The sequence below is a fragment of the Petromyzon marinus genome, chromosome 4, assembly GCF_048934315.1.
Source record: "Petromyzon marinus isolate PM22_M1 ecotype Great Lakes invasive population chromosome 4, UKy_Petmar_22M1.pri1.0, whole genome shotgun sequence".
NCBI lineage: Eukaryota > Metazoa > Chordata > Hyperoartia > Petromyzontiformes > Petromyzontidae > Petromyzon > Petromyzon marinus.
This window is the reverse complement of record NC_133670.1, coordinates 9,920,961-9,948,286: the sequence shown is the minus strand read 5'-3', so window position 1 is coordinate 9,948,286 and position 27,326 is coordinate 9,920,961. Positions and strand designations below refer to the sequence as shown.

The following is a 27,326-nucleotide window of genomic DNA, read 5'->3' as shown; positions in this document are numbered from 1 at the left end:
CAATGTTATGAATGTTTATACCTTGACTTGGCTTTACACGTAATACGGTACTCTTCATTCCCCATGCACCACCAGACATTTGGTACAGTACCACAACAATTCAGTGGTGCTGCCAGCGTCATCCCAATATTCTAGGCGATGTCATGATTATTTCAAGTGCTCTATCTCGTTTGTAAGACAACTGCAGTTGGTGTTTGTAAAATGTAAAAAAATACCCCGTGTGTCATTGCTACTTGTTACTGTCAACTATATTTCAATGAGCGTTACCTCTATGGTGATTGCTGAGTGGTGACATTGTAAATACTGTACATGTAATGATATTGTATATCTGTGAGGATGTTAAGGAATGATTCCCAATGTGTGTTGCGCAGTGATTTCTGAAGAAGTACATTGCCAAGCTTGTTGAATACCAATAACTTCTAGTGGAGTAATGAGGCTCAATTCAGTGCTGTTAATGTCAGCTTGTCCAGGATACAGCGCTAAATGGTCAAAACTAATATCGGAATGGCACTTAAAGGAATGCACCATTCTGGAGATGGATTGATTCAATCAGCTCGTGTGCAGGTGGTAGATGACTTGCTACATTGCCAGACCATATGGCTGGATTGAGGATGGCCTCACCCAGCAGTGGATTAATATAGCTGATTACATTGATAAGATTGTGTTATGCTGTAGCCACATTTAGTGTATATTGAAATGTTTCTGCATAAAAGCCTGGATTTGGAAGGCAATTGAATTGCTGAGAATGCAGATTTTCAAACATTAAAGATATTAAAGTATCACAGTCTTTGTTTAAAAATATATGTTTAAGGTATTGAAATGTAATGTTCTAGTTTTGGAAAGACTGGAATCCCTATCACTTTTGATTTAAAAGGTAAAAATATATACTTCAATATTATTTTGGCAAAAAAATAAGATTGTAAAATTTAAAAAAATGTCGAGGAAAACTGACAAGACTACGATAAAATCATCACCTATTTTAGTAAACGTTAAATAAACAATGGCAAAGTCAAATTATAAAATAAGTACTGTGTTGCATTGAGACGTATGAAGTAGTATTTAAAATTTATCACGTATAATGCATAATGAAAACTAAGACATTTAAAGTAAAATCGAATAAGTTCCCCCGTTAAATGTCTGCTATCCTTGGAAGTAAATGTCACGATTAAATATGAATGAAATATGAATGCAGTGCATTTCAATTGTTACCTAGAAAAGAGTATGGAAAAATACATTGAGAATGGATCCAAATATAACCATTTGGTTCGGACAAGTACAGCGACACCCAGATGTAGATGGCTTGACCCAGTTTAAAATAAAGGATATGTTATGAAGATGCAGTTGTGGAGTAAACATGCTGTGCAATACGTTGCAATCCTGGTTGCATAAATAGAACAAAGAGTGATATAGAAAATGAATATTTAGGTCGTTATGTTTGGTGTCACATTTTGCACACTTTTTACATCATTAAAACTACTGCTGGAACCCCTAATGAAGATAATTCGACTTTTAGATGCATGCATATTTCATGTTTATTTGAAGAAAAAAACATAATAAACAACCACAAACCTAAGTTAACTGCAGTATTTCAATTAGCATCAGAGCCTTATATTCTAGAGGAGCCCCATAAACTGATTTGTTTACACAGGGATTTCGTTGATTTAAACAATACTGAATTGGCTCTGAATAAATTGGCTCTTTGAAAAATGTCATTTAAAGATGTGCAGACCTGCTACACATTTCTGGGTTGCGATTATAATTCTGAAACACCAACTTATTCCCCCTGTGACGTGACATTGAGGGCTTGCCCTGATATTTTTCAAATTAAAGACCTTCAAAGCCAATGCGGACCAAAAAAAAGTGTCATTGCCACTTCAAAAGAGTCATTCGGGGAGCCTAGCTCTCACCCCTTTGCCCTTGCTGGCAAGGGTTGTACTCGCTGAGTTGCTGCATGAAGCCGGAATTGGGATGAGCTGCGGGACGTGCCCTCTTGACAAGGGAGAATGCATCCTGGAAGGAGAGTCCATCCTCTTGGATGAGATAGCCAATGATGACACTGGCAGCACGGGACACTCCTGCATTGCAGTGCACCAACACCACGCCACCCTGTGGCAATAACATGTCACATCAGCAGGCTGCAGCGGCGTGCTTAACATGCCTCAATATTTTTCATGCTATGCTCCCCTTTTTTTGTGAACAGTTGTACCGGTCGGTGAGTACTTAAAACGTATAACTGGCTACTGAGACGTGCATGAAACTGCGTGTTAAACCCAACTATGGAGTGTGAACAGCAAATTAATCCAATGGATATTGATTACAATATACACATCAGACATCACTATTACCAATTCCTTCTAGTAATTTATAATCATGTTACATTCATAAGCAGACATTCAAATAAATTGCCAAACATTCGTAGTCAACTCGTCACGTAAGTCGGGCCTGGGTATGGTTCCGGATGACTGGTAAAACACGTATTATTTGTTGGGCAAATCCCTGCTACTCCAGATTTTTAATTGAATAGAAGCTAGACAAAGGCAACACATCCTTTCACTGTTGGTGTGGGGGAAGATAAAGTACAACTTCTGATACAGACTACTTAAGATATATAACCGCACCTGGCTTTGCTCCAAAGGTATGTGATTATATTTCGCTTCAACTTCCTGAATACATCTGAAATAAGTGTGCTGTGGTTAATTGAGTAATTTTCCGCACCTGTTTGTGAGCCCTTGAAATGAAGTCGAAGCACTCTGGAAAGTAGTTGGTGAGCTTCGTGTCTGGAACATCCAGCATCGTCACTATCTTGTAGATGTAGCTATCGGGAAATGCATTGTCCACTCCGTACGCCACGTTCAGAATGTGTGAAACCTTCAGTACACATTAAGAGTTAATATAGACCATACTTTTATGACATACTGTATAAATACTGTGAATGTGAGATATGAACTCTCCAAAGGCCAAGCACAACACAATTTCTGAAACTTTTTTTATAGGTTATCGAGTGTAACGTGGCAATCCAGTTACATTTATTATGCCATTTAACCTATATGTGACATGCAGATGTTCGTTGTTCAAGCCCCAAGGCCAACCTGGTTAAGTCGATGGGTGATGTTATTTAAAAAAAGAGTAGTCCCAAGTGCTCTGCAGGCATGGTTCAAAACTCAAATAGTTTGAATGGATTTCCCAAATTACTCGATTGGAAAATGCAAAACTAGTGCAGACTGTGTTTTTGAAACAGTGCATCCGCAATTGCCTTGTGCTGTAAGAATGGTGTACATACCAAATTTCCTTTTGATTTGATTACTTGGTCATGGATAAATTACATCATGGGACCTCCTTTGCCAGTACCAAAATATGAGAATAGGTTTTCCCCTTTTTTCTGACAACAAAACAGGTGTTAAGATGTTAAAACACCAAACTGAAACCTTTTACAAGGAATCATGTCTGCATTAACCACAATACTTGTGGTCAGAATGCAAACAAAAAACATACTAATATATGCATTGTCTCTGAAACTGATTTGTCCACACCAGAGACAGCTTTCTTTTGAGCCTAGTCTCAAAACTGTGTTTGACCAGAGGACGCCAAAAGGCATACAGCACAAAGACAATTCACTATCAGAGTAATGAGAGCTCTGGGTGAGCAACTACATAATTTTGCCAGAAAAAAGTGGAAAACCTATTCTCATATTTTGGTACTGGCAAAGGAGGTCCCATGATGTAGACGCTCACCCCGAGCTCGCATTACTGTGATAGTGAATTGTCTTTGTGCTGTACGCCTTTTGGCGTCCTCTGCTCAAACACAGTTTTGAGACTAGGCTCAAATGAAAGCTGTCTCTGGTGTGGACCAATCAGTTTCAAGGACAATGCATATATTATCAGTGTTTTTTGTTTGCATTCTGACCACAAGGATTGTGGTTAATGCAGACATTATTCCTTGTAAAAGGTTTCAGTTTGGTGTTTTAACATCTCAACATCTGTTTTGTTGTCAGAAAAAAGGGGAAAACCTATTCTCATGGATACATTATTAAGCTTATGCAACAAACCTTATGTTGCTGTAGTGTCCGGATGTCCTGAGCCACGTCTTGTGAACCTGCACCCCGGGAAATGTATACCAGAACATGAGCAATTTAACCATGTTTTATGTACAATGCTCTGTATATGCTGTTTAGTCTGATTAAAAAAAAAGTTAGGGTAAAGTATACTGAGAAACTTTTATTTAGCTATGTTTTCACATTCATATTGTGTGGTGTTTCAGCATGACTTTCTGAGCCACAAGCATTTTGAAATAAAAATGAAGAATCCTATTTTGCAATTGTAATGTAAATCTATGTATTGCTGATACCATTTTACATTTTAATGCTGAAATGAATAAAACCAATATGTTATAGTGACAGAAAATATTTCATGACTATACCCAATTATATTTTTTCTGGGAATACTGACATGGAATGTAACTTAGGTCAATGTAATTTCACCACAACTTGGACTATTGTACTAGGTGGAGGTGAACACTCTCAAAATATAACACGTTTGTGTGCTGCAATATGCACATCTCTGAACTTTAGTCCTTGCTCTGTATTAAAGTGGGCACGTGTATGACAAACAACTATGCTTGCAATAAGAAACAAAAGTGTAAAGGCTATATCCTCTCCCTGTACATTGTCTAAAGAGGGTTATAGTCCTGCAATTTACCAAATTCAGAATCTGCACACCTTGAACGTAGATCACGTTTGTAACAGTTCAGCTACGCAATCAATATGTAACGTTTGTGCATTTGCACTAAAAATAATGTTGTTATGCAAAACGAAAATTATTTTCTATTATCCACATCTCTGTGAATGGTTGTCATGCAGCTTGCCACCTGTAGTCATACCCACCAGCAGATATGCTTGCTGACCCTCCCCCCATCCTTCCCATCACACGCCGTCCCCTATGTTATTCAACGACCTCAAAAGTGCAATTTTCACCATATGCACTGCATAATTATCGTTGCTATGCAATTATACTCCATCTGCTCCAGCCGTGTAAATGGATTTTCTGTCTGCCCTTCATCCCGATGTTTAAACCCTCCCTCCATCCACACTGATGGCACAGCCTCTGCATATACGTTCTGGAGTTCAAGAGTTCCCAAGGGCAAAAGGCGACTGTGTCAATATGCACAGCCATTATAATTGGCCTTGTAAGCAATGTCCTCTTATTCGCAGTAATATATGGAACCAATATCACGGATCCGATTATCCACGGCATTATCCAATATTTTACTCTTAAATACCATGGGTAAGCCGTGGGTATGCGAGTGAATGAAAGCTGCAAATTGCGCTCGGAGCAATCTTTCACTCAGCAGAATGAGGTATGGTTGCCCCCCAATCAACACTCGTCCCCAACCAACCCCCACTCCAGCTGCACTCTACTGACATGTGCATAAGTTGCTCAAATGTATTGATTAAATTGCGGTGTCCACGTTCCCTCCTTATGTTGGCACTCCATCGTTAGTCTCTACAACTGACCATCATCCCTTCTCGTGACACGTCCCCGACGCCCACTTTTATTGTCATTCGATATTAAACATCCCTTAATGTCCAATGATCCTAGTTTCAAGGGAAATACCAAACCAGTCTTAGAACGTGGCTATTTACTTTTTTAAGGAGGGACCTCTGTGCGAGTTAATGCTTGGAGGCACTTTTGGCTGAGAACCCATCATAGGTTAAAGCTTAAAATGGTGGCAGTTGCCGTGAATGTTAATCAAAAGTTTCGAAATAATTAACGGTGGCACTGGCTGCGTACAGAACTACACATGTTGGGATGTCTGGCTAACAAGCGCCATGACCTCGCCAACTTCGCCTGTGCTCAGGCGACGATGGCGGTGTACAGAACGAGGAAAAAGACGATGGAAGGTGACACTGACGGCTGCTCTGTGCTGCTTCCAGTGTTCAGGGGCCTGCTCAAGGCGCGGCTCCGGCTGGAGCACGCCACGTACCACACACACGTGTCGGTGATGTGCAGCGCGTCTTCTTCGAACGCTGGGGAGCCTGAAAAGCCCCTCTCTGTACCAGCGTGGACAGCACCACCCCACGTGTTCACCTTCCGAAACGCTCGCTCGTCACCGTGGCGTGCGTGATGACCACCACAACCACGTGGCTTTTATTTTGTGTTGTGCGCGGTGCTTTTAGCGCCATAGCGCGTGGATTTGTAGCGCTTATTTTCATTTGTTTGCTGGTGACTGTGTATTTCATATCGAAATCGCCTCCAGTGGCTGTTGCTGCTGGGGGCAATAAAAGTTGTTTAAAAGTCAAAAGTCTGACAAACTACACATGCGGCTCTACTACACATCTTGGTCAAGTTGGGGGTGTTTTGCAGTTACACGATTAACCTATAGGAGGCTAATGAGCCCTTCATAAGGGCTCATCCATGCCGCAGCCTGCACCACCCTCCCCCATCATGAGAGGCTGGTGGGGGTTAAGTGCTGTGCTAGTCACATAGCTTGGACCAGTGAAGTACCGAGGACATAGAGCTCGCATGGTTCCCACTCATTCTTTGTTATTGCCCCGAACAGCTGAAATTCCATCGCTTCAAAATGTATTTGGTTACTACCCCCATCTGACACAATTTGATGCCGAGCTGTCGATTCTTGATCATTTCACTTGCAATTACATTTGACATACAGTATATAATCGTTTACTTACACATTCGCCCCATATCTCTTGCATTTTTCTGTAACTTAATCGTAGTATACTGAAATTATTCTTAAAACCATCTGCCCGAGCCGACTAAGACAACATCAAATGCATTCCTGTATTTAACACTTGTGCAATTGTTTGCTCTAATTTATGTTTGATTCATTCCTGTACTTTATTTGTTATTGCATTTGCCATGTTGGTGATCCCAGGTCACTCTTGCAAATCAAACTCATCCTGGTTTCTCGAGTTCTTTCACGAAACTTAGATCGGCAGTGCTAACTTCAACCACCAGGCGGCACTACAACACAGTGTAGAGGACAATCCAATCCAGTACAATGTCAAAGCCAGTAATAGGGGTTATAATTAGGCCAGTGGTTCTTATAACCTTTTACCTGTAGCATTGCCATCCCCCTTTGGTTCTCAATCGTAACAAAAAAATATCATGTTAATAAATCCACTGGGGTTTGATGAAACAAAGTAAGTTGTATCAACGTGCCTGTGCTTAATTTGTAATTTCGATGATTTACCTTCTAACAAAAATTCTGTCCATGTCTCTCAATCCCAGTAAGGGCATCTCACACCCCTGTGCGAGATGCACCCCAGGGGGTTAAAGGAGCCACTGGATTAAAGAGCACGCATACTGCAGTGCATATGTATAATGATTACACGGTGCCTTACTGGACTAATGTGTTTGTTGTGATAACTTTTTTTGTTGTTGCTTGTGCTTTTTGTTTTGGTGCCATTTTTTTAAATGTCTTAGTAGTAGGGTTTTCATTTGCTTGGTTAGTGGCTGTATTATGGCATTTGGTCCTTTTATATAATTTATGTGCAGCGTTATTGGATGCTTTTTTTAGCATGAATGACGCTATACTGTATAGTCAAATGAAAGTATTATTAACTATTCAGTATACATATTCTTAGTTTTTTCGGTAGTCACGTTGAAGAGAAACAACAAAATAATAAAATATATATAAAACAATAAAAAATTCTCACGACGTTTCGACCATAACTCAAACGGTCATCATCAGGTGTGTTGGTGACCGTTTGAGTTATGGTCGAAACGTCGTGAGAATGTTTTATTGTTTTATATATATTTTATTATTTTGTTGTTTCTCTTCAACGTGACTTTACCGAAAAAACTAAGACTATGAATTACTGCAGTCACGAAAGCTTTAAATCAAAATTTTATTCAGTATACAATTCACTGCAGTCAAGTCAACAAATAATTAGCACTTAATATCAGCCGCATAATACTTACAATATATAAACTGTATAATGTACATACTATATAACTTCACAGTACGGGGGGGGGGGCGAACAGCACATGCAATACACACAGTGTATGATGACTGCAGCACACACTAAAGTGCCCTGGACTATACAACGTACACAGTATGTACTAAAGTATATACATACTAAACCAGGGGTCTCAAACTCAACTTATCTGGGGGGCGCTGGAGGTAGAGTCTGGGTGAGGCTGGGCCGCATCAAGTATTCCAAAAAAAAGTACAACTGATCCAATCTTCTCAATCTTTATTAATAACAGTTCAGAACATGAACGGTTCTTCAGAACATGGGCTTCTCTTACCTACTCCTTGCTGCCAGAGACCTGGCAGCGCTTCCTCTTCTTACACAGCTGAGCCACATTTGGCTTGAGGGAAGAAGCAATTGAGACCCTCAGTATGGCTTGAAGATGCTCATCAGTAAGTTTGGACCTGTACTTTGACTTATTAAAGTTCACGGTGCAGAAGAGCTTTTCACACAGATATGTGCTCCCAAAAAGGCACATGGTCCGCTTGAACATCCTGGAAAGCTCAGGGAAGGTGGGGGGCAATTCTCTCAAAAATTGTCCAAGCTTGTCTGCTTTTGCACTCACCTCCCTGAACTTGGCTTTGAGTTCAGAATTGCACTGCAGGTCAATTAGCTCCATTTGAAGCACAGGAGGGGCATCTTGCACATCGAAGGAGAAGGGGTCAGCAAAAAATTGAAAAGTGGCTCTGTGTGTCTTGAAGTCTGCAAACCTGTGATCAAATTCCTCCTGTAGCTTTACAATGGCATCAGCATACTTCTCACCACTGAATGGTGTGCCCGCGTCCATGAGTGCCTTGCATGCTGTGAAATGGCAGAGGTTTGTCTGAGAGAGCTGGGCTTTCCATAACACAAGTTTTGTGGAGAATGCTCCGACTTTGTCATAGGCAGCACTGACAAGCTGCCCCTGGCCTTGTAACTTCTTGTTCAGTACATTCAGCTCCTGTGTGATGTCAACAAGAAAAGCTAAGTCCATGAGCCATTTGGGATCACTTAGCACAGGAACAGCCATCCCATACTTCTCCATGAAGGCTTTCACTTCTGCTCTTAACTCAAAAAACCTCTTCAAGACGTTTCCCCTGCTGAGCCAACGTACCTCGGTGAAGTAGAGCACATCCTCATATGCCGACTCTATTTCCTCTAAAAAGGCACGGAACTGCCGGTGCTTTAAGCCCCTGGATCTGATATGGTTGATGCATTTCACAACGACAGACATCACATTGTCAAACTTCAGGCATTTGCTGCAAAGGGCCTGCTGATGGATAATGCAGTGCAGAGCAATGGCCTCCTCCACACCCTCCTCTTCCAGTTTTCTTTGAACAAGTGCCACCAGTCCATTTCTCCTCCCTGTCATTGATGGCGCTCCGTCGGTTGTTATTCCAGCAAACCTCTTCCACGGTAAACCGGCATCCACAATGGCATCACACAGCTGGCGGAATATCTCCTGAGCGGTGGCCTGGCCATGCGTTGGCTTCACTGTGAGCAACTCCTCCGTCACTTCAAAATTGTCGTCAACACCACGGACATACATTGCGAGCTGCGCAGTGTCAGTGATGTCTGTGCTCTCATCAAGAGCGACTGAGTATGCACGGAAATGTGTTGGCTTTCTCACGCAGTTGATCGTATATGTTACCTGACAGGTCAGAAATGCGCTCTGCCACTGTGTTGGCTGAAAGGCTGATGTTGCTAAACTGACGCTTCTTTTCCGGAGAGACTATACTTGCAGCCTGTAACATGCACTTTTTGATGAACTCGCCGTCTTTGAATGGCTTTGCCGCCTTAGCAATCATCTCACTCACCGCGTAGCTAGCTAGCTTCGACTGCTGCATCACTCTCTTTGCTTGCTTTCTTGAAAAAATCTTGTTGCCTCAGTAGACATGTTTTAAGATTGGCGACCCGGTCCTCTCTCTCTCTCTCATCTCCCTGGTATTTTGCATACTCCTCAGTATGTCTAGTTAAGTAATGACGTCTGATGTTGTATTCCTTGTGCACCGCAACTTTCTCTGTGCATATAAGACACGTCGGGGTGCCCCTGTGCTCAACAACAAAAATATTCCGTCTCCCATTCGGTCGCGTTTCCCGCTCCTCGTGGGCAGCAAGGAGTGAGATTAACGTGAGCGCCGGGGGGACTCCCCCCCCAAAACGTATAGCCTCTTAACAGACTGTAGGGGTCAAGTGCCGTGAGCGAGCAGCGCCTAATGAAGGCCGAGGGGGTGGGTGGACGGCACCACGCCCGGCCGCCTTTGTCTCCCCAAGTGGCGATGTTTACGCACCGGGTTACTCATTTGAGGCCGAGTCGACCTAGAGGGAAGAGGCCCACGACCGGCTCGGGTACTCGTCACTGGGTTGTTGGTTGTTGTTGTTGGTTGTTGTTGGTGGTGGTGGCGGTGGTGGGCCTGAGCGGGAACCGAACTCTGGTCGGGTTCGTAACGCAGCAGCGCGCTAATCGTTGCACCACCGCTCCCCGCGCACACACGGACACAGCGATGTGATAGACACGGACACAGCACACAGCGATGTGATAGACACGGCACACGGACACAGCGATGTGATAGACACGGCACACAGACACAGCGATGTGATAGACACGGGGCACAGACACAGCGATGTGATAGACACGGGACACAGCGATGTGATAGACACGGCACACAGACACAGCGATGTGATAGACACGGGGCACAGACACAGCGATGTGATAGACACGGGACACAGCGATGTGATAGACACGGCACACAGACACAGCGATGTGATAGACACGGGGCACAGACACAGCGATGTGATAGACACGGGACACAGCGATGTGATAGACAGGGCACACAGACACGGGGCAGCGACCCTCCTCACCCAGCAGCAGCCACGGCTTCACCACCCCGACCTGCAGGTCGACACTCCAGTCGGGCACGAAGCCCAGCGAGCGGCCGCCCGGACCCCCGCGGGCCTCGGCCCCCCGGGTAGGGCCCCGCGGGCCCTCGGTGTAGCTGAGCCCCCCCGGCGTGGTCACCCGGGCCCTCGGTGTAGCTGAGCCCCCCCGGGTAGGGCCCCCCGGGCCCTCGGTGTAGCTGAGGCCCCCCGGCGTGGTCACCCGGGTCCTCTGGGGCCGCAGGGAGCCTCGCGCGAAGGCCGCGATGTCCGCCAAGAGAGACGGCTCCATGCCGCCACGGGGCGTCGGCTGCTGTGTGTGTGCTGTGTGTGTGTGCTGCCTGTGTGTGCTGTGTGTGCTGCCTGTGTGTGTGCTGTGCGTGTGTGTGCTGTGTGTGTGTGCTGTGTGTGTGTGCTGTGTGTGCTGTGTGTGTGTGCTGTGTGTGTGTGCTGCCTGTGTGTGCTGTGTGTGCTGCCTGTGTGTGTGCTGTGCGTGTGTGTGCTGTGTGTGTGTGCTGTGTGTGTGTGCTGTGTGTGCTGTGTGTGTGTGCTGCCTGCGGGATGTGTGTGCTGTCTGTGTGTGTGTGCTGTGTGTGTGTGTGCTGCCTGTGTGTGCTGTGTGTGCTGTGTGTGTGCTGTGTGTGTGCTGTGTGTGCTGTGCTGTGTGTGTGCTGCCTGCGGGATGTGTGTGCTGTCTGTGTGTGTGTGTGCTGTGTGTGTGTGCTGCCCCGAGGTTGTGTGTGCTGTCTGTGCTGTCCGTGTTGTGTCTGTGCTGCCTGTGCTGTGTGTGTGCTGTCTGTGCTGTGTGTGTGCAGCCTGTGCTGTGTGTGTGCTGCCTGTTGTGCTGTGTGTGTGCTGTCTGTGCTGTGTGTGTGCAGCCTGTGCTGTGTGTGTGCTGCCTGTGCTGTGTGTGCTGTCTGTGCTGTGTGTGCTGTCTGTGCTGTGTGCTGTGTTGTGTGTGTGCTGCCTGCAGGTTGTGTGTGCTGTCTGTGCTGTGTGTGCTGTCTGTGCTGTGTGTGCTGTCTGTGCTGTGTGTGCTGCCTGTCCTTGCTGTGTGCTGTGTGTGCTGTATGTGTTGCCTGTGTGATGTGTTCGCAGTACTTAATATTATGTCATACGCAAAGCACACATACAGACGCACGAGCAAATTGATGAAATCCACACGAATCACACCGACGTTAATCGCGTGTCCCTTTTGTTGTCAGCGTTGCATTCGTTTCGTTTGTTGGCGTGAGTTACAAATTGTAGTGTGTCCTGCACGGTCAGACTTGTTGTGGGACGTGTTTGGTTAGTGTGTACTGTGTGTTATTTTAATAATATTTTACAACACAGGTAATGTGGACCGTTTAATCGTGTAAAAAAAAAATATACCGGAATGTCGTGAGATGTATCAAGCTTATTGTGGGTTGCGCCTTTAAGTCGGTGCACATGTTGAGCTTATACGCCAGGTGGCGATGTAACACATGAATACGTATTGGTCTTCAGATCTCAATCCATCTTAACCTGTTAATTATTACTATGACTGTAACACATGCTGAGAAATGTAAAGATGATAAATAATCAGCATGCCTGTCAACCCATACGATTCACCCGCATTCTTGTACAGGTCCATACGGCGTACAGCCCTTTAAATACGGGCAAAACAAAATGTTTGGTCTGTTTGTGTTTCTCCCCTGCGATGGGACTTTGTTGGATGAACGTTGAGATTTATAAGGGCACGGGGTGACCAATGAGGTCTGAATTGGTCTGTTATACGGTAGGCACTGATAAGGGTTTGACAGGTATGAATCAAATATGTATTGCTTTCCATAGCAGCATTTCTCTTATGTGGAATTTGATGGGACGTTTCGTCTCTGGCATATAGACACACCTGTCATTGCCATTGAAATAGTTTTCAATTTCCGAAGCTGTTGTTGCCCGTGTGGGTGCAGGAGTGTGGGCCCCACGGTGGTGAGATGTTCACTCAGCCTCCTGGTCTGCAGGAAGGCCCTTGGGTTTGATCCCGACCCTGACGCCTCTATATTTGGAGTATGCGTGTTCTCGCCGTGGCAGCGTGGATTTTTCTCCGGGGGCTCCGGTTTTTTTCCTCCACATTTGGAAGCGTGCTTTTGGAGTATTTGGCTGCTATAAATGTCCAGATGATAAGCCACTTCGTTGAGCTGTCATTTGTGGCCAAATCCCTTCTGGAAAATATATATGTAGCTCAGTGGGCCTTACCTGGTAAAATGAAAAATGGTTTAGGTTGCATGTGCAAAAGTAAAAAAAATCATCATGCTGTGTCTGCTGTTAGTGCCCACGATTCACAACCGCAAATTGCAATGACAGTTGTGTTCAGTAAATGGATCCTAAATTTCATCGATATATATTTTCCAATCCATTTTATCTCAAAGTTAGCTAGTGGCCTCTTTGCACTTGCTAACTTTGCTTTCACTTAAGAGTCTGATCTACTGAAAGTGTTGATGCTTCCGAGCTGCTTCGAATGATTACAGTATACACATTCAGGTTCCTCTCCAATAAGGATTGACACAGAATCTATAGTTTCATTTCTGGTTGTCATCAACTTGCTTTTCTCAACACTGATTTACACTCTTGCTGCTTTGTCAAGTCTAGATGTTAAGTATTCTACTTCAATGTCATCTGAAATTAGATCTGTTTTTCTATTAGATCAATGTTATCTGCTTATATTATATTGTTGACTTTCCTTAACTTTGTCGATCATCATCTTCTCCAAAACGAATGAAACATGCAGTGACAGCTGGCGGCCGTGTTGAACCATTCGCTGAGTATACTCCTGAAAAAAACTGCACTTTGTGCATTCCCGTGTGAGGGCCTTCATACTATTGTTTTAATTCCTTGAATGATATTGTGGTTCCACACAATTTCACATGAAGCCTGGTACCAGACTTATTTAAATTATTTTTTTTAATCGATGATGTTCCGGTTGATTTTCATTAGACTATCAATGCATTTTACATTCTGACATTGAAAACATCATCTTGTGCTGTGTACAGCTGTGAAACTGGCTTGTTCTTCAACTAGTTGCCTGCTATTAATCTATAAAATTACTTTCTCATTACATTTCAAACTTACGTGTTTGATGTTTTGAGTACTTTTTACCATGCTTTTGTCTGAATTCCGATTGCACTGTTTCATGGATTGTTTTAACTTTGCGATTTAACATAACATATTGCTGTTCTCGCCAAACAGGTTTTCAACATGATGAGAATGTGGAGCTTTTTCTTTGCCTGCACACCATTACAAGTTTATAAGTTTATAAAAGTTCCGTGTTTTATTAATGTATAATTGTTTTGGTTCATGCATAGATTACTGAATTAATGTATTGTGAGCCGTATTTACATTTAAAAACTAGGTATTCATTTATTAATTATTATAATTGTCATCTAATAATTATTATATTACCTGTACATCACCTTCATAATTATGTCAATGTTAATTATTCAACATCAATAATATACTCATCATGGCCTCGTTAAACATTTAATCAACGTATCACCATGAATGTACTTCCTAAAATTCAGCACACCTAATCATTTTAAACGTGTACAGTGCAGTGCTGTCAGCGACACATTCTGAAATGCTTTACAAAATACAGGAATACAAGCTGTGATCCAGCACAACATTGACACCTGTTTTTTTATCACAAACGTCTCCAGTTCCTTAGAGCTTGACACAATCAGAGCATGTCACCATGTGCAAGCTTTCTGCATTTGTATAAATGGCACCTACAGCTTGAAAGATGTACGGACATTTGTCATGGATATTGATGGCCAACGAATTATAATCATTCTGGTAGCTTCAAGGATCTTTGTCAGAAGAACCTTATGGAAATTAAATGGGGTTAGATGGTGGAAAGAGCATTCCATACAACCTCGAGGCCAATATATTGTGTTATATACAATTCAGTAGGAATTTACTTTTCAGGCAATTTTAATCCAGAGACATCTACTTGTAAAATGAAACTATATTTTACATTTCTTACATCGATTAAAATGCTGTTCAATAATGTATAGGGCAGAGGAGGTTAACATAAACAATACATATACATTTGTATAGGAACTAGCATCTGACTTGTGTTAAGTTTATCATTCCATTGCTTTATTTTTATTATCTGTCTTGCGTGCAGTGGACAACGAATTTGACATGTCAAATACCTTATGTCATAATAACGCACAAAGACTTGCAGTCAAACTTGGCAGACTACAGTTTATGAACTTGAGCCTCAAACAGGGAATAATCATGAAATGTTATCAGTACAGTCCAGGGGTTTGTGAGAAAATGACATGCCTGAGTTTGAAAAGTTATTTTATCTTCATGACAAATACAAGGTGTTAATACTGTATGCTTAGCTCACATAAATCCAGAATGTGGATTTGACTGATCCAACTGAAATATGTAAAGATACGATGTAAACCAAACTTAGATGTATTGTGCAAAGATACTACATTAGTAACGCATTTAAACAAAAACTAATGAAATGTGTTCTGTTCAAAATACATTTATTATTATAAAAGACGAATCATCAGCTTGTCCATTACTACAGCACAACACAAAACAGGGCTCTTTTATTCCTACCATATTTTACTGTTATTTTGTTTGCTGTAAATTGATGTACAACAACTGATAACGAACATACAGTATAATACAATTATTTTCCTAAATTAATAATTTAATCATCTACAGTGTAACAGCTATTACGGTACTGTAATTTTCAGCATTTATAGACATAGATGCCAGATCTGAATGGTTTAGTAAAACTAAACTATTCTTTCTGCCTTGTGTCGCGATCGAAACGTCGTGGGTTTTTTGCTATTATTATTATGATTGAATTTAATTTTACTATTTATATTTTTATTGTGGGTTTTTTTTGCTTTCATTATTTTCAATTTATTAATTTTTGTTATTTTTCTTTTTTTTCTATCTACGTGACTTTACCGAAAGAACCAAGAATATAAATATTGTACATTTGGTGTGGACATTAGTAAAAAAATAAAAAAGAGCAGGTTTTGTTAGCTGGCACAGATGAGATCTCGGGTTCGGATCTGGATAGCGTGCAACCCACTAGTGTTTAAACTGAAAACAAGTTTAATCTTGGGTGACCACCCAGATTCAAAGTTAGGATCAAACCTGTGCCAGTCGAGTACTCTGACCCTTGAGCCACCCAGCCACCTTGGATAAATAGAGTATGAATACAAAATCTTCAACATTTGTCGCCATTTAAATATATATTTTCGTGCTATATTAATATTGCTTCTAGAGTACGAAGTTTGTTTACTATATAATTAATCTTATCTGTATTTATAAAAAAAATAACATTTCAAACTACTTAATGATCATGAAAATTCAGTCCCCTGAGTGAATGAACACAGTTGCAGTTTAGAACTCATGGGTTATGTGTAGGAGAGTTTATGTTGTGAAAATAGATTTTTTTCAGGTATATGGAAGGATATTTTAAAAAAATATCCATAATTATGCACCATAATTCAAGTTCAACGCAAAAGTTACAACTAATGTGTAATATAATTAGCCATGATCTGTTTACTGCTGGATGAAGGCTTCCTCAAGGCACCATCCCTCACGATTTCGTGATGAAATAATCCTGTACGTGATCTGATATTAATACTCAATATCAGCATTTGTCATCTCAAATGTGCCCCCTCTTTTCGCTGCCATTCGACTGTCAGTTTTGACCATTTACAACCCATCCCTTGTTGTCCTTCCCCCGTACCTCCTATCAGCACGATTGGCTGCGTACGGTGTGAAAGAAGTTCAACATACATGCAAAAATACGTGGCGGCGTGTCTTGTCCAATCTCACTGACTTTTGTTCACAGTCAAATGTCCATAATGTGTATCTGTTCCCCGTTTCATTTGTTCTTTCAATCAGTTCAATTCCAAGCATGCATTTTTTCATGCTTTGCATACTTGTAAGTTTTTGTGCCTTATATCTGTCATGTGCTCATGAATTAGTGCAAATCAACAAAACAATGTAATAGTGATTTAAAGCTTTCGTGACTGCAGGGATTCATATTCTTGGTTCTTTTGTTTTATATTTTTATTATTTTATTGTTTTCCTTATACGTGACTTTACCGAAAGAACCAAGAATATAATGTAATAGTGCTTTTATAATTTCAACAAATCCATCGCTATGAAATTCATACTCTTTTGTAAATGAAACATTTTCCGTTCTATACGATGCAATACAGAGAGAGTACTCTACAGTAATGCATACTCAATATCGAAGAATGGCGTTTTCAAAATACATTGTACAAACTTCGTAACTTATATTAATTTGAAGGAATCTTCACGAGCATAACTGGCATTAATGAGATGATGAATGTATTATTTTATTTGCTGTGTCATACGGCCATGTGTAATTCTTCCGTTGGACATAAAACCTCAAGTACAACGAGCGTGGCGCTATATAAAAGCAAACGTGCATATGTCACGATGTAGAATTCACAAATAAATTCTAAAAGCATTCCTTTATCATAATAGTTTCAACTATTCAAACCCATGTTATTTCCCTTTCTAAATTTTTCACGAAATAAACTAGCCAATACATCAGTTATGCATTTAAAAAGTACTTTATGGGTATATAATTGTACTCTCTGCTGGCACAACAGAGCCGACATCTTCAGAAGCCTGCGTCCTTAAGACCAGCAAGAAAACAAGTTGAGCATAGCTGTCCCGAGAAAAGGCTGTGCACAATTCAAATTCACGGCCGAGAGTGGCGAGGCACTTCACTTGATGAGGATCTATGCTGCGTGTGCGTGTCTTTGAGGTGTTGCCGCAGGCTTGATGCAAACGCAAACATTATTTCGGCAAGGCTCTTGTTCACCAAATAACGGGGAATGTTGCCCTGCATTGTTCAGAAACAAACACAGCATGACAGGCGTTGTGTGATGTACCAGAATTGTGCACGAATGACGAGATATATTACATTACAGTACTTTATACAACAATTTGTTTAAAAACAGAAAATATTTTGATTTAAAGCTTTCGTGACTGCAGGGAGTCATATTCTTGGTTCTTTCGGTAAAGTCACGTAGAAGGGAAACAATAAAATAATAATATATGATGATTGCTTGTGTTGCAATCGAAACGTCGTGAGAATGCTATTGTTTTATATTTTTCTTATTTTACTGTTTCCCTTCTACTTGACTTTACCGAAAGAACCAAGAATATAACAGAAAATATATTCATATGAAAATGCCAAAGTAGAGTAGAATTGTCCTACAATTGGAAAATGTACGTTTTAAGGTAATCTTGCATTATTCTTTGGTTCTTTCGGTAAAGTCACATAGATAGAAAAATAATAATACAAATAAAGTGAATAAAATAATAATAAATAAAAACACACTAATGTGGACTGTAACCTGGTTCTTAATCGGAGTGTGTGTACTGGCAATCTTTAATGTGGACTGTAGCCTGCTTATTAAGTTTGGTGAGTGTACTGGGAGTCTATAATGTAGACTGTAGTCTGGTTTTTAAGCTGGTGAGCGTATTGGCAATATATAATGTAGACTGTAGCAATGTCAGTCCACTCACCAAGGTAAAGAACCAGGCTACAGTCTACATTATAGGTTGCCAGTACACTTACCCAGCTTAACAATTGCTATAGTCTACATTATAGACTGGCAGTACACTCACCAAACTTAATAACCAAGCTACAGTCCACATTATAGACTGCCAGTAGACTTACTCCGATTAAGAACCAGGCTACAGTCTACATTAGTGTTTTTTTGTATTATTTTATTAATTATTTTATTTTATCTTGCATTAAATAAATATCTTACCTTTATGTCTGTATTAAGGATCCATATAAATGAACAGCCATTGTGTTGCTCAGAATTCTTCTGCACAATGAAGCCTCCAGAGTCATTGTTACCCCTAGAATGTAAAGTACAAAGCTTAATTATAAACTGCACAGAATGGCGTAAGTAATATGGAATTACAGACGTTGATTTATTAGTGATGTGTTGTGTAATATGAAGGATATCACTGATCTACCCCCACGCTATTACCGAACAAAATCGGAGGACGGAGGTTTGTTTTCATGCAATGTGGACATCCCAGCTGAGATGTATCGCTGGCCTTGCTTCTCAATCCTTCTCACATTCACAAAGTCCCTGGGAAAAATAAAATATATATGCTACTGTAATTACTTCAGTATATTCTTAAAATTTATGGGAGATCAGTTCCAGTTATGCATTCTTTTACTCAACATAAAAATGTATTATATAATCATAAGCACGACTTCTTTGAATAGGATCCTATTCATAACGGGATCATACGATTGAGAGAGTCGCACATGGATCCACCACTGGGACAACCAAGACTGTCCAACCTACCACGCAGACCACTGGGAATCTGTCAGAATAACCAGCACTGTCATTTTGAACATCTGGTATCAGTAATGCATAGCTAAGCAAGGTTAACAATTGCATTGCAATAAAGTGGCATTCCATTGTACTCATCTTTCATGGATTAATCTCTGGTAGAATGATATGCAAATGAATTGTAGATTAGTATTTTTTACATGAGAATCTCCTGCAGAAATCATCCAGGGTGCAACTTTAGGAATCAAATATGATTCCTGCAGGATTTGTGCAACTCTCGCATGCTCACATTGTACTACCCTATTATTCAAAACACATTGTCGAAAATCATGGTCAACACAGTACAGTTATCACAATGCATTGTTCATGTTTTCAGTAAATACAATGACTGTTCTTGTAGAGTTAGAATTTTAATAGTTATGATTGTGTTTAGTTATTTTGTGTATGCGTGTGCACAGAAATTGTTCCATCCATTACCAGAATGGTCAAACAGTTGAACACGTGCTGCCAGACTTTGGAATAGAGCATTTGCGAAAATGAAGGATCTCCAATATTACAATATTAGAATATGACCTTAAATTACTTGATTTTAATATTTTCTAACAGTTCGTTGCAAGCTACAGTTTTTACACAATACAAATCTGTTTGTTTTACAAGCTCAAAGTTTTGGGATGAAATCCAGTCGCATTTTACTTATTGCATCGATATACTCCAGCACAGTATTTGTAATGCATTGGTCTCTCACTAACATGCAAACGTTCTGAAAAAAGTGTACATACACACACACCGTTATGTAATTATGCAAAGTTTTGTAAACACAGGTACTGTTTATCTAATGTTAACTACGAATTATTACGGTGGATAGCATTAACATTGCTACGTAATTTATTTTCCTGTTGAGCATAAATACCTTGGTTTGACATAGCCATTAGCTGCTCCTGCTGAGACATCATATGTAACAAGTGTGTGGTCACTTATCCTCATCAACACCTGCAAACGTGATTAAAAATATATATATACATGACTGTATATCCCATCAATTTTATGCTAACGTTCCACGAAACAATAACTTTTAAATACGCAAAACAAGTAAGCAAACATGTTGAGCAACTGTTTAAGGTGTACAAATAGTAATACAGAATATAGAACAACATTTTAGGCACCATTGCGGTTCATTAGCACACAGCCAATTTCAAAACAGGAATAGTTGTGGGAACGCAGATATGGTCATATTCTGTAGAATTTTAAGATATTGCATTGTATACATACAGCGTGATTTTAATTCAAACATTATTTTAGCTGTTTTACATTTTACTTACGTATATAAGTTGCAAATGTTGGCCATACAGATTGTCCAATAATTTATTATTCTGTACGTAAATGGAACAGTAATGATTTTGCATATTCTTGCCACTACATTCTGTTTGAAAAGTCGTAGTGCCTCCATGCTCAAACAAGCATGCAGGCGTTCTGATCTCTGGCAGAACTGAGTCAGCAGTGGATATTCCACGTCACTATGGCAGGGACCAGTTTTTATATGACACAACCACTGTTTCCACAAAATGGGCAATTGGTGCTATTTCTTTTGACATAATTGCATCTCCGTCATTTCACGTGAAGCAACTGAAGCATGGAATAGAATTAAGTGCATGTCTCGGTAAAATGAAAAATGTGCTTTATTGTCTCTTCCAAGCCATAGTCATTTTCTTTTTTTGATATGAGTTACATTAGCAATTCATTTTTTATGCATTTCTTTCAAGGGCACAATAAAAGTAAAAAAAAAACACAATCTAGCTGTACATTTAAAATGTACGGTAGTGACAGAATAAATCTTGTACAACATAAATTATGTTTCTATTGCTGATTTACTCCTGCCTCACATAATCACAGAGCTGTTTGTTCAAGGTCCGTGCTAGAATTTAAAGCTACAGAGCTGTTTTGTTTTGTTTGGCACGGATTCAGGAGATTACTTACTTGCTTGTCTCTACCACTCTGAGTTTATAATCAACACCTTTGCTCTCCTGATTACACAATGGTGCCATGCATTTATGAGATACGTATATATACTTTCTATCTATACAAATATACACTTGAATAAATATTATTCAGAAGCAAATAAGTTGCATATTATTTGGTTAGCAATTGTAGATTTAATATTCGTAATCTGCTGAAGTTAATTGTGTGGTGAACTATGTTAGGTACGCAGTACTTCTAATTTAAATCAATTGTGCGTGTTACGAACCATTCTCTTCAGGAAATTAATTGATCTCGAAAAACGTTCCACACTTACATATTTTACCACAGACACTTCCACATTTTTACAATGTCTTAACTAGGAACCCAATCACGACTCATTCACATTCCCATTCGTAATGCTTCACATTATAATCGCAATTCTTCATTATACGAAGTTACTGCTTAAAACATATAATCACATCAACGGCCACCCCCAGTCTGGAATTCCAATGTGTTTTTCTTTCCATGTACTCTGAGCTGTCATATAATACCTAGCCTGTTCAAACATTTGCGTGCCTCATAATCCTTGAAGATTCAGACTTTGGTTTACCCTCAGTTATCCTCACGAGGCCTCCAACAATGTTGCACTGCACATGCATTGCACTTCTCTGTCCTTAAAATAAATACTGTTATGGAACTAGCAATTGAACCATGTTATTTAGCTTACATTGAAATCGGGGAAGTCGTGATCCAGTTGTTAATCACTACGCTAGGAATTAGGTAACTGGAGTTCAATTCCCGTTCACGACCAATGCTCGTGACGACAATTATCTGAACCCCCCGGTCGACTCAGCCTCAAATGAACACCTGGTTGTGGTGTGTAAACATCGCCACTGGGGAAAGAAAGTCGGTCAGGCATGGTGCCGGCCACCCCCCCCACCCCCCCCCCACCACGTCGTGCGCCGTGCCGGCCTTCACAGGTGCTGCCAAACAGCATTTGGTAGCACCTGTCACAGCAACATGAGAACTTTGTGTTGGGCTTACGCGCATGCTCACCTGGCAGTCGATGACTGCACGGTTCCAGCTGGGCATTCTTTCAGGCTGTAGTATCACCTCCTTGTAAACCACTTCGGGAGGGCACGGCAAGGACATCTGCTTGCATACAATTGCACAGATCTGTTGCATTTGCTCTCTTGTAAGGATAAATAATTGTCGAGAAAGGTCGTTGATTTATTGAACAATTCTAGATAATTTGCAACGTGATTTCATATTCACAGTCGCACACAATGGGCTTGTTTTGCAAATGTTATCACAAGGACGAATGTAAAGCTTGTAACAGATGGCCTGTGTGGGTGATTCCTTGCAGAAATAAATTAAGTAATAAGTAAAGCATGCTGAAAATGATCATCAGTAGGTTATCAATATTGTACTTTAAAAATATTACCCACGTTTACAATTCATGATATTTTAAATTCACCAGAAAAAAGTATTAGAAACATTGTGTTTTATATATGTTTGCAAATAAAAAATGCTGTATGGCATGGTAACCTTGAGTATAAATATCTTCATGTTATTTGGTCCATTTAAAGTATACACATCTCCATCATCCTGAGAAAAAAAACAACATGCATTATATATAGACTACACTTACATTTATTGTCATCAATATTAATATTTTTATACATTTAGGTTGTTAGCTTCAAAACTATAACAGCTTTGTCTGTGATCCTGTGAATTTCCATATTCAGCTCATTAACTGTGCAGCATTCTCTGCCTGTTGACAGAATGGATACAATCATATGAACCATGAATACACCCAAACATATTGTACCTGCTTGCGAGGCAATTTTCGATTCCCGTTCACCTTCACAAAGCATATCACTTCAATTTAATGAGCTGCTGAGGCTGATTATGATGACGACTCACCCTGCTTTTTTCTTTATTCCAGACAGTTTCCATACCCAACATAGATATCACATTCTGCATAGCGTCTATCCCCTGCTGTACGTACTGGTATTCCTGCAACAACAACAACAACAAAAACTCCATTGTAATCAATCATCTTTTTTATGCGCATGACTAAACGTCCTTTTAAAAAAAAGTCCTTTTCATAAACACCACCGCATTAGATGTGGATGGGTCGCTCAGTTTGATCAAGTTGTGCCTGTGTCAGATACTTGCAGCAGCACTGAGATACTGGATTGAAATCTCAGAGCCACCCCAAACGAAACAACATTTTTTTAATGCAGCACGTTTATAGATTTCAGTGACTGGACTAAGAACTTTTGTATTTAGTTAAAATTTGTCCATGATTAAAGGCAGGCACATTTTGAGGATTTACAGAGAAGATAAGATGGACTTATGGGTAAATCTGCACAACAATACAGTGGCATTTGCACAAGTGAACAATGTCAGACAAACGCAATTGGAGGCCCGTCAAATTGACGTTCTGCTTCGATCAAAGGGGAGTTTTGCAAACGCTTTGCTCAGTGTGCATATACGGCTTTTTTTGTCAACCCATTGCTGGAAGAGGGCCTCCCCACGCCATATAGGTCACGGGGATAATTTTACCATATTTCACCATCTCGGCCAGTGTGGGCTGGCTAAGGCAAAACAATACCACCGTAAATTTCGATTTAAAGCTTTCGTGACTGCAAGGATGCATCTTCTTTGGTTCTTTCGGTAAAGTCACGTAGAATGAGAATAATACATCAATTTATTTTTTTAATAATACATCAATTTATTTTTTTATTCTCATTCTACGTGACTTCACCGAAAGAACCAAAGGAGATGAGTACCACCGTACTTTCAGGTCGGAGAATTGGCGAATGGTACAACAATTTATTCTGCTGCACTGTTCTCTACTGCTCACCATGAAACTCTGCAGCCTCTAACAGATGTTCTGCGTATGGTTCTCAACCATCAAAGCACCACCCAGGCTCAAACCTGCTTAGCTTCTGTTATCTGACAATATCGAGTGCATTCCGGATTATTTAATCATTGGCAAATACATATACGGTATTAGCAATACTGTACACTGTAACTGGCGAAAAATAAGCCAAAAAAATACGTAAGTATATTGCCTATAAGAATGAACTTGTTCAGAGATGTTATCTGTAGTAGTTTTTTTATTGTAGTAGTTTTTTTTACGTGTCAAATATAGTAATCTCGAATGTAAGTACTGTACATGATATAAAGAATGGAACTACTCTTTTGTTCAAACCGCTGAGCTTGTGCGAATAGTGTCATGTGTTTTTAAGAACTGTTTTAATTTATGGGGAATACCTAGGGCTCAGAAAACCATGGAATAATCGTGTATAACCCTGGATAAAATGACACAAGTGAAGTATAAAATACAATCACTTCCACAGATTCCACAATCATATAATCTGTAAAACCGGAAATACCCCTCCCCACTAAACATAAAAATAGCGTATGTTAAATACGTAACATTTAAATATAGTTTTATATTACTAGTTACAGACACAAAGGGTAGGGAGATATTTGACGACTAGGCACTTTTAAAGGTACGAGCAGTCGCATGTGATATATTCATAATATTCATAATAAAGGTTTTGGGTTAGATCGCGTTATTTATAAATGTGTCGTAACCCTCCACCACCCGACACGGCCAATCAGCAAAAAAGTGTCACGTTGACAAAAGACAAATAGTTCACTACTTTAGCCCACCGGTGTGTTGAAGAGTGAATCCACAACATTTACAGTTTGGGTACGACGTTTCGCTGGTAATTACATCCAGCATCATCGGGCAATTCGCCAGAATGGTGAAGCCCTCGATTGCTCCCGGTCTTAAATAGAGCAGCAGGGTGACGTCATCATTTAACGTATTCAGGTGCAGTGATTTGAGGCGGGGGGGGGGGGGTATTGCAATTATATAATCGATTGGTAATCAGTCAATGGTTATGATTAGTAATGAGTTGTATATTTGTAATTAGTTGTAATGTGTGTTATTGTGAGTAATCCGTTAATTAGTATGTGTTTCCCCTATAAGGAATTGTAATATGTATTATTTAATAATACGCTTCCAAGCCGCACTAAGCCTTACATTATTTAAAAATGGAATATGATGTTCCTTGTCTACGTGTTAAACTGACATGTGATATAACTAGTTTTTCGGCGATAAACCCCGTAGACATGTGAATATTTGACTAGCAGTGATTGCTTGGCAGGTCACATTAGCTTGACTGTGTCCCCCAGATATGAAATGCTTTCTGACTGGTTTCAGTAGATAACATCTCACTGAGCGAGCCACACAGACATGACTGCCTTTGTTTTGCTGGAAAATGTTAATGGCTCACTCTCCCATAAAGGGGGTCAACCGGTCAAGGCGATAGAGCAGTTGTCCTGAAGCTCAGATGCAATACAATTCGTATTCCTACCGCGTCTAAATGCAACCATTTCCCAAGATACTGTACATAACAGTGGGACGTAGGTGTATAGGGGAAAGGAGACATATGTTGATTTAATTAATAGAGAGAAAGTAAAAGTGGATGATGTTATTACTAGACGAGTCAACAGCACAGATGGCTTGGGAAAGTGGGTTCCAGACTGTGGGTGCAGCAGAGGAGAATAAGTGACCTCCCACTGAGCTAAGGTTGACCGGGGGTTTTGATATAATGCCTTTCTTGCTAGAGCAGAGAGGGCATGAAGGGGAGTAGAGTGAGATGAAAGCGGAGATGTAGAAATGTCTCTCTCACTGAGAATATTACATTATTTTAAAATGGAATGTGATGTTCCTTGTGTACCTCACTGGACAGGTGATTGATGTCTTCAAGATCCAAATCTACATCGTAATCGCCTTCATCAATACCTGAAAAATAATTAATTGTAACATCCGAGTGTTTGCCAACAGGGATCTTAGTGTTATCATGACATCGGTTATTTGAGGAGTTTGTATTACTATGGATCAGACACCTGGATATTAATAGTTTTTTCTAAGACCAAGGCACTCTGCAAACCTTCGGGCTACCATCAAAGATTTGTCCATGAAAGCCATCCAGATATATAAACACAGAAACAATTTCAACCGAGAAGATGGGTATACGTTGACGTTATTAACTAAGCAAAGTCGTAACTTGCTGTGGTGCCTCCATTCTTCCCTGCCGTTTGGCTGTTTATCTCCGACTTTCTGAGTTACATTGCCCTGTTAGGTGCCTCCGCATTAACGGGCTGGGGTCTCATTAACATGGCCACCTCTGCTCCCTTTGCCTCGATGTATCGATGGTTCTGGCTGTGTGATGGGCTTTGTGTCTCACTGGCGCGACCACCGTTGATGTGGTTCTCTTGCGTGGACGCGCTTGCCTCTCACAGCACAGTTGGCAGCGCCGCAGCAGCTTGTGTTACACATAGACATGACATTAACTTGCTAATCCACTTAATCTCTCTGCCTAATCTCTCCCATCAACATAGTGCTAATCTCCCATTAACACTGCTGTTGTGCGCATATGCGGGGGATATACTCTTATGCGGCGACGGAAGCTCATTTCATGCTAATTTATCTCCCTATTCTCTCTCCCTAATCTCCCCCATTAACACAACTGACGTGCTTGCGTGCGGGGATGGAATTCCTTTCCAGCTCAGACCCCGCCTGCTTGCCCTTCGCCACATCTATAACCTCTTGCTGTAACAGCTCTCTCCTGGTTCAGCAGTTCTACTGCTGGGTTATTTTTTCCGCCTTAGGACGACCGCTTGTGTTGCGATCGAAACGTCGTGATATATTATTTTTTCTTCTTTGGTTCTTTCGGTAAAGTCACGTAGAATGAGAATAAAATAATAAATTGATAAAATAAAATAACACAATAATATTCTCACGACGTTTTGGCCACAACACAAGCGGCCTTCATCAGGTGAAGGGACGAGACTGTCTGGTAGGACAGCGCTGGAGTGAAAGAGCCACGTTCAGATCACGACCTTTAAGCTGTGTGAGAGGAAACAAAGCGCCTTGACAAAGGAATTAGCATATAATTTAGCATTGAAATGGCTGAGTGATTAGCTAGTGACTGGTCACAGAAATGACTATGTTGAAGTCAAGGCCTACACATCTGAGCTATTCACAGTACTATATAGTGAACCAATAAAAACTAAAATATAAATTACCTTAATGTTATCAATAAACTCTATATTCTACAATCAGCTAAGCTACC

General features: G+C 40.6%; 2 protein-coding genes across 4 annotated transcripts in view; both read right to left on the bottom strand.

Moving 5' to 3' along the window:
* Positions 1 to 1,514: 1,514 nt before the first annotated feature.
* Positions 1,515 to 12,220, bottom strand: DUSP19 (dual specificity phosphatase 19). 3 transcript variants are annotated; one of them, XM_032946332.2, is made up of 4 exons: positions 10,832 to 12,220; positions 4,046 to 4,092; positions 2,716 to 2,868; positions 1,515 to 2,106 (listed from the first exon to the last, which is right to left on the bottom strand). In XM_032946332.2, the coding sequence occupies exons 1-4, from the start codon at positions 11,136 to 11,138 to the stop codon at positions 1,897 to 1,899; spliced, it is 717 nt and encodes a 238-aa protein (XP_032802223.1). In that variant the 5' UTR covers positions 11,139 to 12,220; the 3' UTR covers positions 1,515 to 1,896. The 3 variants fall into 3 exon arrangements, with proteins under 3 accessions (XP_032802223.1, XP_075912186.1, XP_075912192.1); XM_076056071.1 differs by lacking the exons at positions 1,515 to 2,106; positions 2,716 to 2,868; positions 10,832 to 12,220 and adding an exon at positions 8,268 to 10,805; XM_076056077.1 differs by lacking the exons at positions 1,515 to 2,106; positions 2,716 to 2,868; positions 4,046 to 4,092; positions 10,832 to 12,220 and adding exons at positions 6,160 to 6,261; positions 8,268 to 10,805.
* A 3,454-nt stretch (positions 12,221 to 15,674) lies between these two features.
* Positions 15,675 to 27,326, bottom strand: part of LOC116938751 (stAR-related lipid transfer protein 3-like) — a 30,335-nt gene continuing 18,683 nt past the window's right edge. The window contains exons 7-14 of the mRNA XM_032946333.2: positions 25,929 to 25,993; positions 23,089 to 23,181; positions 22,711 to 22,770; positions 22,219 to 22,314; positions 20,117 to 20,196; positions 18,892 to 18,996; positions 18,664 to 18,757; positions 15,675 to 17,726 (exon numbers count right to left, since the gene is read on the bottom strand). Of these exons, the coding sequence (XP_032802224.2) occupies positions 17,583 to 17,726; positions 18,664 to 18,757; positions 18,892 to 18,996; positions 20,117 to 20,196; positions 22,219 to 22,314; positions 22,711 to 22,770; positions 23,089 to 23,181; positions 25,929 to 25,993 (737 nt within the window). The 3' untranslated portion in view covers positions 15,675 to 17,582. The remainder of the gene's footprint in view (positions 17,727 to 18,663; positions 18,758 to 18,891; positions 18,997 to 20,116; positions 20,197 to 22,218; positions 22,315 to 22,710; positions 22,771 to 23,088; positions 23,182 to 25,928; positions 25,994 to 27,326) is intronic.